At 47.4% G+C, this 13075-nt stretch overlaps 2 protein-coding genes across 2 annotated transcripts in view; one reads left to right on the top strand and one right to left on the bottom strand.

Moving 5' to 3' along the window:
• TIMP3 (TIMP metallopeptidase inhibitor 3) overlaps window positions 1-11101 on the top strand; it is a 58114-nt gene extending 47013 nt beyond the window's left edge. The window contains exons 3-5 of the mRNA XM_060112519.1: window positions 5153-5264; window positions 5970-6091; window positions 7199-11101. Of these exons, the coding sequence (XP_059968502.1) occupies window positions 5153-5264; window positions 5970-6091; window positions 7199-7396 (432 nt within the window). The 3' untranslated portion in view covers window positions 7397-11101. The remainder of the gene's footprint in view (window positions 1-5152; window positions 5265-5969; window positions 6092-7198) is intronic.
• SYN3 (synapsin III) overlaps window positions 1-13075 on the bottom strand; it is a 454719-nt gene that overhangs the window by 280088 nt on the left and 161556 nt on the right. The window lies entirely within an intron of this gene.

The following is a 13075-nucleotide window of genomic DNA, read 5'->3' as shown; positions in this document are numbered from 1 at the left end:
GAAGAGTGGGTGGAGAGGGGACCAACAAGGGCAATAACAACCCAAAAAACCCACTGTGCAACCCCTGGCAGCCGGCAAGCAAATGCAAAAGCAGATTAGACAAAAGCAGAGGTTCAGGAGATGCATTCCCTGCCTGCTCTGGAATAATCCTTCACATTGTGAGATGCACTATGGTCAGCAGAGAGCTGGGAGGGGAAGAGGCTGGGGGCAGTGGTTCCTAAGTTTGCCTAGCTCCTCTCCTTCCTTCAAGGCCTGGATGCCAGGGTGACCAGAGGCCCTTGCTGTGGGCAGAATGTCCCATTCCCCCCTCACTGGGAACAGCCTCTGAGCAGTGTTTAGAGGCCAAATAACATTTGCTCCCCCATCCACTTCAGAGCACACACACCCACTCCCAAGATGCTGGTCTTTTGTTGTCCATTCACCATCTTTCACCCAGGTCCATGGATCAGACTGCTGGGCATTAGAAAATAAAATCCCTTGTTTTACTTGTGACAGAGGCTCAAAGGGAAATGAGTTGTCCAGAATCACACGTTTAATTAAAGCTAGATCTGGTTCCCAAGCTGAGGTGTCAGGGTTCCTTCCCAATCCTGTGTGCTCTTTACAGTGACTCCCAAAATCTCCCTGCCATCTTACTTTGATCATCAACCACTATCTAGTACGTTTTATTAACTCTGCCCTGCTACCAGCCCAATATTAGATAACCTATAGAACTGGTCATTGCCCTTCTATCCAGAGAGGCCACTGGGTTCTGCTGGTCTCCAGGTACCAGTCTGCTAATCCAAGAAGGTGTGAGACATATGAGTAGGAGTAGGCCATTCAGTCACCCTCCCTCCCCCCACCATGTCCTTTCTTCTCTCCCTCCTCCCCATGCTTCGCACTGTGCTTTTTTGAGCTGAGGATGCAAAGATAATTGTTATAATGAGGCGGGGATCAATTTCTCACAACAACCCTGTGAAATAGATACACGTGATCCTTTATTTTACAGGTGAGATTTGGAAAGGTTAAACAACCCTCAAGATTGTATAGTTAGAAAGTGGCGAACTAGAGCGAAATTAGAGTTTTTGCCTACAGGGAGATTACAGAGCAGTGGAGCAGCAGGCTGATTCATCATTCCCACCCACTTTGGGGGCTCCCCCCACCCCATTTGTATCTAGTTCCCCTAGGAACAAAAGGAGGTTAACTTGGGTTTGTGGATTTGTCATCCAGCAGTGTAGCTCTTGACTTGCAAAGGGTGTATGGAAAAATATCTTTGTAGGAGGGAAGGGGGAGGGGCCAGAGAGGGGAGCCTGCAGGGGTTTTGGCACTGGTCCCTGGGCGCTTTGTTCTAGAGGATTAGAGTCTACCCCAGAGAGTCAGCCCGGGAAAGCAAGGACTCCCTTAGAGCAGGACTAAAGGAACGGGGAAAACGTGAGAATTTGAGCTGCTCTGTCTGACCTCTCTTCTCTCTCAGAGTTCCCACCCCCTCCCCCCAAAACTTCTCACCAGATGAAAGGCAGGCAGACCCTCTCCCATATGCTAATTCCAGAGCCTCCGGTCCTTCTCTCAGGCATCTCTTGAGTGTGCAGTGACCCACAGGTGTGTTTGGGGGCGGGGGAAGGGTGTTAGAATGTTGAGGGAGCTTATTGCAAACCCAAACATGGAGATTCGATGGGGCTGAGGTGCTGGGCTGTGGTACAAAGGTGGAAGTTTCCAGAATTGGATGTTCTAATCTTTAGGGATCTTATCTCTTATCAGGACCATGAGAAAGCATCTGCTTTGCCTGTAGCTATAGTTTATACCATGGAGACATGCTCTCAGGCTGGCTGCAGGGGACAGCACGTGGGGGACATTATGTCCCAGCTGGTCTTGGGAAAGGCCCATGGGGAGGCCCGCTGGTCATGTGCTGGTCATGTGTCCAGCAGGACAGATCTGCTGGACAATCGGAATGCTTGGCCCCCAGTGACTTCCTTCCTTCAAGGCTTTGTCTAATCAAATGATTAATAGCAGGGTCTCACCTTTGAAGCTAGAGCTGGAATCCTCTCTGACCGCCCCAGCCTATAGGGAACTGTTCTCCTTCTCCAAATGCCTGTGACTCTGTTCTCGTGTGCTCGGCCACCCCAGCTAGACAGCCCATTCTGTGAGAGAAAATCCATGTACTTGGTACCTCAGTCAGGTATCTAATGTCTCTGAAACTCGGTCGCTTGTAAGAATCAGTTGTGAGTTTAAATGAGTTTATGATATAAAGCAGTATCCAGCACAGTGCTGATCTTCTGTAGGCATGCCAGAAATATCTGACATAGTGGTGACAGTTCATGCTGCAAGTATAAAGACCAGACATTCCATAAGAAATAGGTAAAACTCCCCAAACTCAGAAATTTCTTTCCCTCACCCCAAGGGAAGTTAACTTCTTAGAACTTCGTGTAGATACTATCACAAAGCGAAGCCAAGCCCAGAGGCTTGTAGAGTCCAATGTGGCGTATATACAATATTGCAATTAAATATTATAATGGAATATTATTCAGCCTTAAAAAAGGAAATCTTGTCATTTATGACAACAAAGATGAACCTGGAGGACATTATGCTAAGTATAATAAGCCAGACACAGAAAGAAAAATAATGCACGATCTCACATATTTGTGGAATCTAAAAAAGTTGAATTCTTAGAAGCAGAGAGTAGAATGGTGGTTACCAGGGTCTAGGAGGTGGGGGAAATGCGGAGATGTTGGTGAAAGGGTAGAAATTTTTAGTACTGCAGGATGCATAAGTTCTGGAGAGCTAGTGGACAGCATGCGGACTATGGTTACCAACACCGTACTACATACTAGAAAGTTGCTAAGAGAGCAGATGTTGTGTTCTCACACATAAAAAGGTAACTATATGAGGTGATGGATGTGTTAACTAGCTTCACTGTGGTAATCACAATGTATACATATATCAAAACCTCCCCTTACACTGATACACTTTTTATCTGTCAATCATACCTCAGTAAAGCTGGGGGGAAAAAGAGCAACCTGTCTATGTCTGAAACCGGCTTTAACTACTTGCACTAAGTGATGAGGCTGGGCAAGACATGTAGGAAGAAGAGGACCAAATCCTTCCCTCTGCTCATTACAAACTTTAGTATAACTGGCTTTAAACTAATTTTTACTAAAGGTATGCCAAGTGCTATTCTAAGGCATTTAATTCTCAAAAACACCGTATGAAGTAATTGCTTTGCCCCAATTTACAGATGAAGAAACTGAGGCCCAAAGTTGGTATGTAACTTTCCAAGAGGCTAATAAGTGGCAGAGACAAGATGCAGACTCCGGCTGTCTGTCCACAGAACCCGAGTTTACCATTAATCTTCCATTGCATCGGCTGGATTAGATTAACACCCTTTCCAATTCTGAGATTCTCAGATTCTCTGATTTCAGGACATTATAAACCTGTTATAACCCTCCTCTAAGTTTGTCAAACCAATTCTAGGTCTCTATGACTAAAGACCTAATAATACTTTAGGATCAATATTTAGATCAAGCTGGATTATTATAAAGAAAAGATAACAAAATGAGTAAAACCTGCCTTTACCATACATTTACCATATTGTTATTTTCAGAATTGACCCTGAAAGGCAGCTCTGTATTTGTCAGACTCAGTCATTTATAATGTGTTAAGATTTTGGCTCCACATGCAAGTGCTAAAAACCATGTTAAAATAAAGGATTCTTCAATTCAAAAGTAGCAGAGATGCCAAGCTGATTTCAACAAGTTGAGTTCTTACTGGGCAGGGGCTTGATTCTTACCCAAAAGCAGAAAAGAGATACAGGGGACAGACCAACATGGAATAAACTGAGGCTCCAATAGGCTGGCCTGAAAGACCTAGAGAGAGTACTGAGTTGGAACACTTGCCAAAAAGTCAAGGGTCATCCACACCAAAATGAGAAGTTGTTGGGCCTGGGAGTGAGTGCAGGGGATGTTCTCCTGCGGCCACACTTGATGGCATGCACACAGCAGCACCCTTAAGCATGGTTCCTGTTAAAGCCAGAGAGGCACCATCCATCACTGAGGAAGTGGGGGGGTAGTATGTGACACGCCCGTGCTCCCCGACAGCACAGCTGAAAACTGAGAGGACAGCACTTCTCGCTGCTCTTGGCTGCATTTCCTCGTTCATCTGGAGAGCCTCCCGGGAAAAGAGGGTTAAGAAGGGAGGCCAGGTAAATTAAAAGCACCTGCACCGATGGTTGCACACAATTAGAACAGCACTCCCCTTAAAAAAGCAGAGGCTCCCAAACCCTGTTGGTCCAAGAGACCCTTTGTGATGGCAGAGGGCCTCATGGACCACCTACCCCCGCCAGCCAGTCGCCACTTAAAAGAAGATGGGGAGAAAGAAAAACAGCCCATTAGACTGAATGGGAGGCACTTAGATGAGACACCAATGAGGTGATGTCTGGCTTTTTATTACCATTAGTAAGTTACTTACGCATGCCAGGAACTAAAATAGAGACGTGGTCTTATTGGAAACCCTTGGGATAAGCCTAGAGACCACCAGCCATCCAGGGCCTGTGTACTCTGAGAACTGGGGGATAATGGGATTGGGCAACACCTCGGTGCCCCCTCCCACCTCCACCAGCTCACATGGTCAGCAGTTGTCTCAACAGATCCAGGCCCGCATAATTCTCGTGGACTTGACCTGGAATCACCAAGTGGGTTCAGCCTTTGTTACATTCACACCAGTGGCTCTGAGCGCATGCTGTAATAGAGGCACAATAGCTATAAATACTATCTGCCTGCATCAGAGGCCCTTAGCCATGAACTTGTGAGGCTGCATTGGGAGACAGCATAGGATAATGGTTAAGAGCAGATTCCCCTGCTTGGATGCCTACCTCTGCTATTCGCCAACCGTGTGGCCTTAGACAAGCCACTTAATCTGCCTGGGCCTCAGGCTCCTCATCCCATTCCTAAAATGGAACGGGAGGTGTGACTGGCTGGATGGGAAGGTTTCTCAGGGAAGGCACCACCCATGGCTCAGACAAGAGAGGAGCAGGTGGCCTCGTCTCTGAAGTGAAGACCCTGGGGTAGGTAGGTCAGTGACCGGCCACACAGTGGCGTACTAGGGGAATCCGATCCTACAGCCCAAATGACAGCATGTGTTCTGAGTCCTGGTCCCCCTCTCATGATATTCCTTCTGCCCACAGATGTACCGAGGCTTCACCAAGATGCCCCACGTGCAGTACATCCACACAGAAGCTTCCGAAAGTCTCTGTGGCCTTAAGCTAGAGGTCAACAAGTACCAGTACCTGCTGACAGGTAACGGCCAACTCCAGCATCTAGGCCAGGGTTTGGCCAAGGTCCACTGTTCCTTCACTTTAGAGGATGGAGAGGGAATGGTAGCCCAGCAGTGTTCTCAGGACTTTGGCGATGAGCCCACTGAATTATAAGGAATAGCTAGTGTTGAGTCCATCTTGCTTGACCAGTGGTGGGAGCCTGAAGTTCCTAAAGTGAGGCTGGATTTTAGTCTCTGCTCCACCACTGACTCTGGGGAGGAAACCTAGTTTTGCCTGGTTTTGCAACTTCTCAGCTTTACTGTAAATGAAAAGAAATTGCTAGTACCTATTGCTCTCCACATCTTAGGACAACCTATTAGGTCTGTCTTTGAAAGTTATCCACCTTTAGGCAGTCAACGTAGAAGGGAAAAAACAAAAGCAAGATCAAAAAGCCATTGACACAGGAAGAGAATAGTTGGTCTCTGGCCCCAGCTCCAGTGCTTACTGGGTTTGGGACCTTCTGCAAATCACTTAACCTCTCTGAACTTAATTTTCTACGTTTGGAAAATGGGAATACAACTCATCCTAAAAGGTGTTGGGGAGGATGAAATAAAACCATGGGACTGAAGAGTACGTAGCATAGTTCCTGGCCTAAGGGGGTTACTCAGTAGATATGAATTCTTCCTCTTCTGGCTGGGTTCTGGACAAAATAACCACCACCCCCCTTGTTATCCCTCTCGTCCTCTAGGCCGTGTCTATGATGGCAAGATGTACACAGGACTGTGTAACTTCGTGGAGAGGTGGGACCAGCTCACCCTCTCCCAGCGCAAGGGGTTGAACTATCGGTATCATCTGGGTTGTAATTGCAAGGTAAGCCCCAGGGACAGCAGGCAGGGGAGGTGCTGGCCCGCAGCCCCAGAAACATCAGCTCCTACAGTACTGGGCACTGGGCCGTGAGGCTGGGAAGGGTGTGCATGTCAGGCCTGAGCAGAGGGGCAGGTCCGAGAAGGAGTGGTGAGGAATGTTGCACCAGGCTGAGCAGTGAAGAAGGCGAGGAAAGAATGCCTTTCTGCTGTAATCTGTGCTGCCCACTTGGCAGCTGCTGGGGCATGAGGGCTCTTCAGCATCCTTGGCCCCTCCCGTGGCTCAAGGTTGCGGCAGGTACGGGATCCTTACGTTGGCAGGTCCTGCCCAGCAGCCCCAAGGGGGCTCACCTAGGCAGCTGACTCACTAGCGGCCCCCGCCCCAGGTGGGCAAGCTGGCGCAGGATTGCTGATACCACTTGCTGCAGAGGGTCACTCTTCAACCTGGCCCAACTCCCTGACCCAAACACAGGGTGAGGGCACACAGCCTTGCTGCTGTGGGAGGCAGTTAGGCCATTCTCTCAGTTAATTCTCCCAACAACTCTGCAAAATGGGACAACAGTGATTATGACTAGTACAGTTTTAATTGTCCCCATTTTGCAGAGGAGGAAACAGAGGCCCCGAGAGCTTAAGTAGCTAGCCCTAAGTCACACAGCTCACTAAGTCTGATTTCTAGCGTAGGGCAGCTGGACTCTACAATGTATGCTTTAATCTTTCTAACTTCTCAATTCCCTATGACAGCTGAGAGCTCCCGCCTTTGCCTGTTACCATTTGAGAGGGAAAGCACTCCCAAATGTCTAATTCTACCACTTTCTGGCTGTGTGAGCTGGGGCAAGTTACTTAACCTCTCTGAAGCTCTGTTATTTGTAAAAGGGAGATAAATCTGTTATGAGAATTAAAGAGAATAATATAGAAGCACTTAGCAGAATGTCTGGTACACAGTAGGTGCTCAATAAGTATTGGTGAGTGTTATTTATATTATTTTCACTAAGGGAGTGATGTGGCTGGGCTCCACCTGCAGTGGTCCCAAGTTCTGAATCCAGACTCGGGCAAGCATCAGGCCTAGGTCCACCACAGCAGGCTCCACCAACCTTTCGTTGTTATCTCACTGCAGATCAAATCCTGCTACTACCTGCCTTGCTTTGTGACCTCCAAGAACGAGTGTCTCTGGACCGACATGCTCTCCAATTTTGGATACCCTGGCTACCAGTCCAAACACTATGCCTGCATCCGGCAGAAGGGTGGCTACTGCAGCTGGTACCGAGGATGGGCCCCCCCGGACAAAAGCATCATCAATGCCACAGACCCCTGAGTGCCAGACCCTGCCCCACCTCACTTCCCTCCCTTCCCACTGAGCTTCCCTTGGACACTAACTCTTCCCAGATGATGACAATGAAATTAGTGCCTGTTTTCTTGCAAATTTAGCACTTGGAACACTTAAAGGAAAATCTATGCTGTCATATGGAGTTTATTTGGAACCATCCTCCTGGCCCCACCCTTCCCTTTCTTTTTGGTTTTGACATCACCCATTTCCACCTGGAAATTTTTGGTGCCATGCCAGAAAGAATGAGGAATGTATATTCTTCTTTGTGATGATATAATCTATATTTTTTTAGGAAAACAAAAATTGAAAAACTACCCAATTTGGGCATTGTAAGACCTACCCCTCTTTCTTCTTCTCCATCTCGCCATCTCCCAGACCCTCCTCCCTTTGCCCTTCTCTTCCCCCTTCCCCAGTACATAAAGGACACAGACAAGGAAGCTGCTGGAAAGCCAACTGTTTCAAATAAGTCAAGGGCAGCAAGCAGATAGACTCAAGGTACGCAGAAGATCTTATATACCAAGGAGATGCTACTGCATGTCCCCACCAGACTATGTCTGTCTGTGTCTGCACGCGTGAGTGAGGGAGGGGAGGAAGAAACTGCAAGAGGGTCTGGAGGATGCAGTACACACACAATTCCCCAGCCCAACGATGCTTGGGTTGACCAGATGTTTCTGAGTCTGGAGCAAGCAGCCAGGCCAGAATAACAGAACTTTCTTAGTTGGTGAAGACTTAAACATCTGCCTGAGGTCAGGAGGCAATTTGCCTGCCTTGGACAAAAGCTCAGGTGAAAGACTGAGATGAATGTCTTTCCTCTCCCCGCCTCCCACAAGATTTCCTCCTGGAAAACTCTTTAGTAGATTTGGCCAGGAGCTTGCCTTTATGTAAATTGGAGAGATACAAACACAGTACACTATCCACAGATATAGGACCAGTAGATTTGGGTAGAGAATACTATTTCCAAAGTAGCATTTATCTCACCTAGGGGGATGTGTTTGCATACACATTTGCATATACCCACATGGGGACATAAGCTAATTTTTTACAGGACACAGAATTCTGTTCAATGCTGTTAAATACGCCAATAGTTTAATCTCTTCTATTTTGTTGTTGTTGCTTGTTTAAAGAAAATCATGACATTCCAAGTTGACCTTTTTTTTTTTCAGTTTAATTAAAATTTGAAATTCTGAGCACCCTCAGCATCCCTCTAATTGGGGTCATCTGACCTCTGTCCCTCTCCTTTTCTCCTGCTTCATGTTTGGGGCCTTCGCTTAACTGCCTTACTGGCTTGGCTCAGATGGGAGATGAGAGTGAATGTGGGTCAGGGGCCTGGGCACAGGAAGGAAAGCTGCAGTGCCCTGCCTTGGCTAGATGGCCACCTCTCCTGGGTTTGGGGACAACTTGCTCCTCTTCCTCCAGCTTACTGGTGGGTGAATGCCACCTCCTGAGGTCCTCAGCTCATAAAGTTAATTAAAATTGGTGGTCATTGGGAAAGCCTTACTCTGCAATCAGCTGTAGGGTTTTTGTTGTGTTTTTTGAAATAAAACTATAATATAAATTCTCTGATTAAATAAAATTATTTTTAGTGTTGAAAGTGAGATGCCAAGAGTAGGTGATAACGTATATTTTACAGAAGGGGGGATGGTAGGATGGTTACATTTAACATGATTGCTCTGTCTCTGTTTTCAGATGATGAGGATTTATCCTGTATTAGTATTTGTATCTTCAGTTCATTCCACTTTAGGAAACAGAGCTGCCAACTGAAACAGGAGTAAAAAAAAAAAGAAGCAGACAATACATTGTAATGTCTCGCACACAAATGCAAATGCCCAGGCAAGGTGTTTGGCAGGACCCCAGTGCAAGAAGGCAGTACAGGCATCCGGTTTCCTTGGGATTGATTTCATTACCTACCTTTCACCTTGTGGTTGTGACACCTGGCATACAGGAAAATGGGGCGGGGGGGGCTTTGCTCTCTCAATGGGGCAGCGTAAGCAGGAGAAGCTGAGGTCAGCAGGCCAGTGGTTTTTAAGGGGTGAGCCCCAGACTTGGTGTTTTAAGATTTTCTTTATTTGAACCTCAAAGTCCTACAAGGTGGAACCCCTAACCCAACCTGCACAAGTGCCCTCCCACAATTGGGCATCAGTGTGACCTCCATGAGGCATCTGGCTATTCTTGGTCCCTGGTGGGGTCATCTCCACTCACACAAGGAGGGGCTTGAGGTGAGGCCTGAGCATGAGTCACCTGAAGTTTCCCCCTGAAAAGGTGGTGGAATCACAGTCCCATCTGCCAGGCCCTGGCAAGGAAAACAGCAGGTCCTGAGCAAAGAAGGGTCCTTTGCAGAGTGATGTCAGGGGGCGGTTTTTGAGCTTTCTATAAGCTATAGCTTTGTTTATTTCACCTGTTCACTTACTGTATAATTTAAAGTCATTTATGTAGCTGAGACACTTCTGTATTTCATTCATATCGTGAACGTTTTATTTTGCTAAATCTTATGTCATGTGTAGGCTGTAATATGTGTACATTGTGTTTAAGAGGAAAAAGGAAAAAAAACAAAACCCACACGCCGCCATTTTCCTGAATCAAATTCTACAGTGGAACGGAGGGTAAATACTTCTACTGTGCAGGCAGCTAGACTGGCGAATTGGGGAAACTAGAAGGAACTAGCACTAGAGACTCCTCCAGACTCCTCCCTATCGGCATCCTAGTGACTTTCTGGACTAGGAGGGAGAGAAAAAATAGCAAGTACATTCACATCCTTGCTCTGAGGCACCTGGCCCTGGGCAATCTGCTGGTCATTCCCATTCCTTTCTCCCTCTAGTCTGTTTGTCCACCCCATTGGGTAGCCACGATTTCTCCTAAAAATCCAGGGCTGTGGGACCTGTGATTCCAAGCTCTCTTGGCCTCCTCTGGCCATCTCTTCTGTCTCCCTATCCAGAAGCACCACACCCAGGCTCTCACCTTTCAGGCCAGTGCTCCATCTGGCCAGGGTAGATAATACTGGGAGACTCCTATGCTTTAGCCTTACCCAGCCCCAGACCCTACATCATGGCAATCAAGCTACAGCCCATGAGCACCATTTTTCATACCATGGTTCTTGAGCAATTAAAAAAACAAATGACATATTGGAACAGCTGTCTCATAGAAACTGTGGTCCCCAGGGGACAATACCCTCCCCTGCCTCTGCCCTTCATCATATGCTCAATGATCAACAATATGGATTAACCAAAAATGACACCCAAGTGTTTGGCTCCTGGCTGCTCAAGTAAAAATATCACTAAAATAGTTTTACACAAGAAAAACACTTAAATTCTGACAGCAAAAGCAAAACAAAATGGGGGAGTGTTGGGGAGACAGATATCAACAGCTTCCTAATTGGCTCTTGGGAGACACGAGGAGGGCTCATGCTCCAAGGGGAGGGGCTTCGTAAATTCTCCCATGACTCCCACCTTCCTCAGCCGGTCTGCTGTCCTGAGACCCAGAAGTGATGGAGAGAAACCAACCAGAGAAAACCCTGTCTGGAAGGAATGTATTTGTTGCTAAATTTTGTAGCACTGTTTACAGTTTTCCTCCATGTTATTTATGAATTTTATATGCCGTGAATGTATATTGTTCTTGTAATGTTGCATAATGTTCACTTTTTATAGTGTGTCCTTTATTCTAAACAGTAAAGTGGTTTTATTTCTATCACACACCTGATAGAGTCTCTTGTCTCCTTGTGTCCTGACTGCCATTGTGGGTTACAGGGATCATAGAGGGCCTTGGAAGCCAGGTCCTGCCCGCTTTGGCTCCTGGCCTGTGCACACTCCCCTCCCTCCACTCACTTCTACAGCGTGGACCCACCCTGCCCCAGTCAGGTGCATTTTCAGGAGCAGCATCCTAGATTCCCTCCCGGCTGCTAATCCAGCCCTGAACTTGCTCCCTGATTCTATGGCCAGGGTTCTCCCTAGTTCTATGGAATCTGGATCAATATCTAATTGCCGGGGCTTCCCTGGTGGCGCAGTGGTTGAGAGTCCGCCTGCCGATGCAGGGGACACGGGTTCGTGCCCCGGTCCGGGAAGATCCCACATGCCGCGGAGCGGCTGGGCCTGTGAGCCATGGCCGCTGAGCCTGCGCATCCAGAGACTGTGCCCCGCAATGGGAGAGGCCACAACAGTGAGAGGCCCGCGTACCACACACACACACAAAAAAATCTAATTGCCTATTAGTGGTACAGGTATTCCCAGACTGGGGCCCTGACTTGGCCTTCCCTGGTGGGAAGAATCTTCCTAAGAATCTCAACCTGGCGGAAGTGGGAGGGGGAGGCTCAAACAGCAGTCCTTGATGCCAAATGCCTGCCCGAAATTCCGAGTAGGGCTTGGCCTAGTTGGGAATGCCAGGAACTCACTACAGCCAGCCAACGCCTCCCAGAACTTACAGCTGGGCTTGTCACCCTCAATGGGCTGGGCTGGCTGCAGACCCCTCACCCAACTTTCATCCCATTGTTGACAGTGTTCCAGGGTATGGCTTTGCCCCTATTTTAAAGCTACTCTATTTTGAGCACCTATCATATGCCAAGCACAGCACCCTATACACATGATCACATTAAATCTCAACAACCCAATGAGGTAGTTCTACTGTCATGCATGGTTTTTGGCTGAGGAAGCTGAGGCTCACAGAGACCTAAGACCTAGTTAAGTAGGCAGAACTGGGATACAAACTCAGGCTGGTTTGAGGATAAACCCTGAATTTTCTCCATGGTGTTCTCACTTAGTTGGAATACGCTGGGTTGCACATGCCCTTCTTAATCCAACCAGCACATCCTGGATTCTATGACTCCTCTCACTGCATCAGACATAAAGGAAAGATAATCAATGAGAAATGTTTCTGCCTGGTTAGACTGTCCCATACCTGGAGACACCTACCAGTGTCTCCAAACAGGATTGTCAAGCTCAGCAGCCTAAGCTTGGGATTCTACAAGCAGGGCATCATCCTCAGCTGAGATTACTGAATACCCTATTAACTATCTTGTTCCCCAAGACTCACATTCCTTGCAAGGCATGCATGGGACCATGGCCCTGCACTCCTTTGACCAGTTTAACAAGACCACCGACCATGAAAGCAGGCATGTCAGAGACTATTTCCAGCTGCCCAGAACTCTTGATCCAACTTCTTCTGGCCACAGGATGAAGAACTCTCCACCTCATCCCAAAAGATGTTCACCTTTCCCACCATCCAAATGGGAGGCTATCCCACATATTCCAAATGGAAGGCTATCCCACATATTCCGAATTCTCTGGGAAGCTCCAACCACTTCCCAGAGACAACCTTGAGTATATTCAAAAGTTGGAATGCGAAGAGGATGCACAAGGAAACTGCCCTTTGACAATCAATGCAAACAAAATATTACTGCTTTTATTAAAATAAGAGTTGAAACCAGGTCCTGCACAGGGCTCAAGGGTTCAAGGTAACATCCTACCTTTGAAACATCTTTCACCTTTATTATCAACCTTTGGTTCCAATATGCCAGCTCAAGTTGTCCCCTGATTTGCTGAAAATTCCCAATGTCCCAAGGAATGCTGTCCATCTTTGTCATTTGCTCTACTGCCTGAAATTTTACCTGGAGACCTGACCCTCCTCCTAGGAAAGCCAGGTATTCCTATAGGATGTCACAGCTCTTCCTTAGAGCCTAGG

Source organism: Mesoplodon densirostris, chromosome 11 (genome assembly GCF_025265405.1).
Source record: "Mesoplodon densirostris isolate mMesDen1 chromosome 11, mMesDen1 primary haplotype, whole genome shotgun sequence".
Taxonomy (NCBI): Eukaryota; Metazoa; Chordata; class Mammalia; order Artiodactyla; family Ziphiidae; genus Mesoplodon; species Mesoplodon densirostris.
Note: the sequence above shows the minus strand (reverse complement) of the source record. Positions and strands in the feature narration are given on the sequence as shown.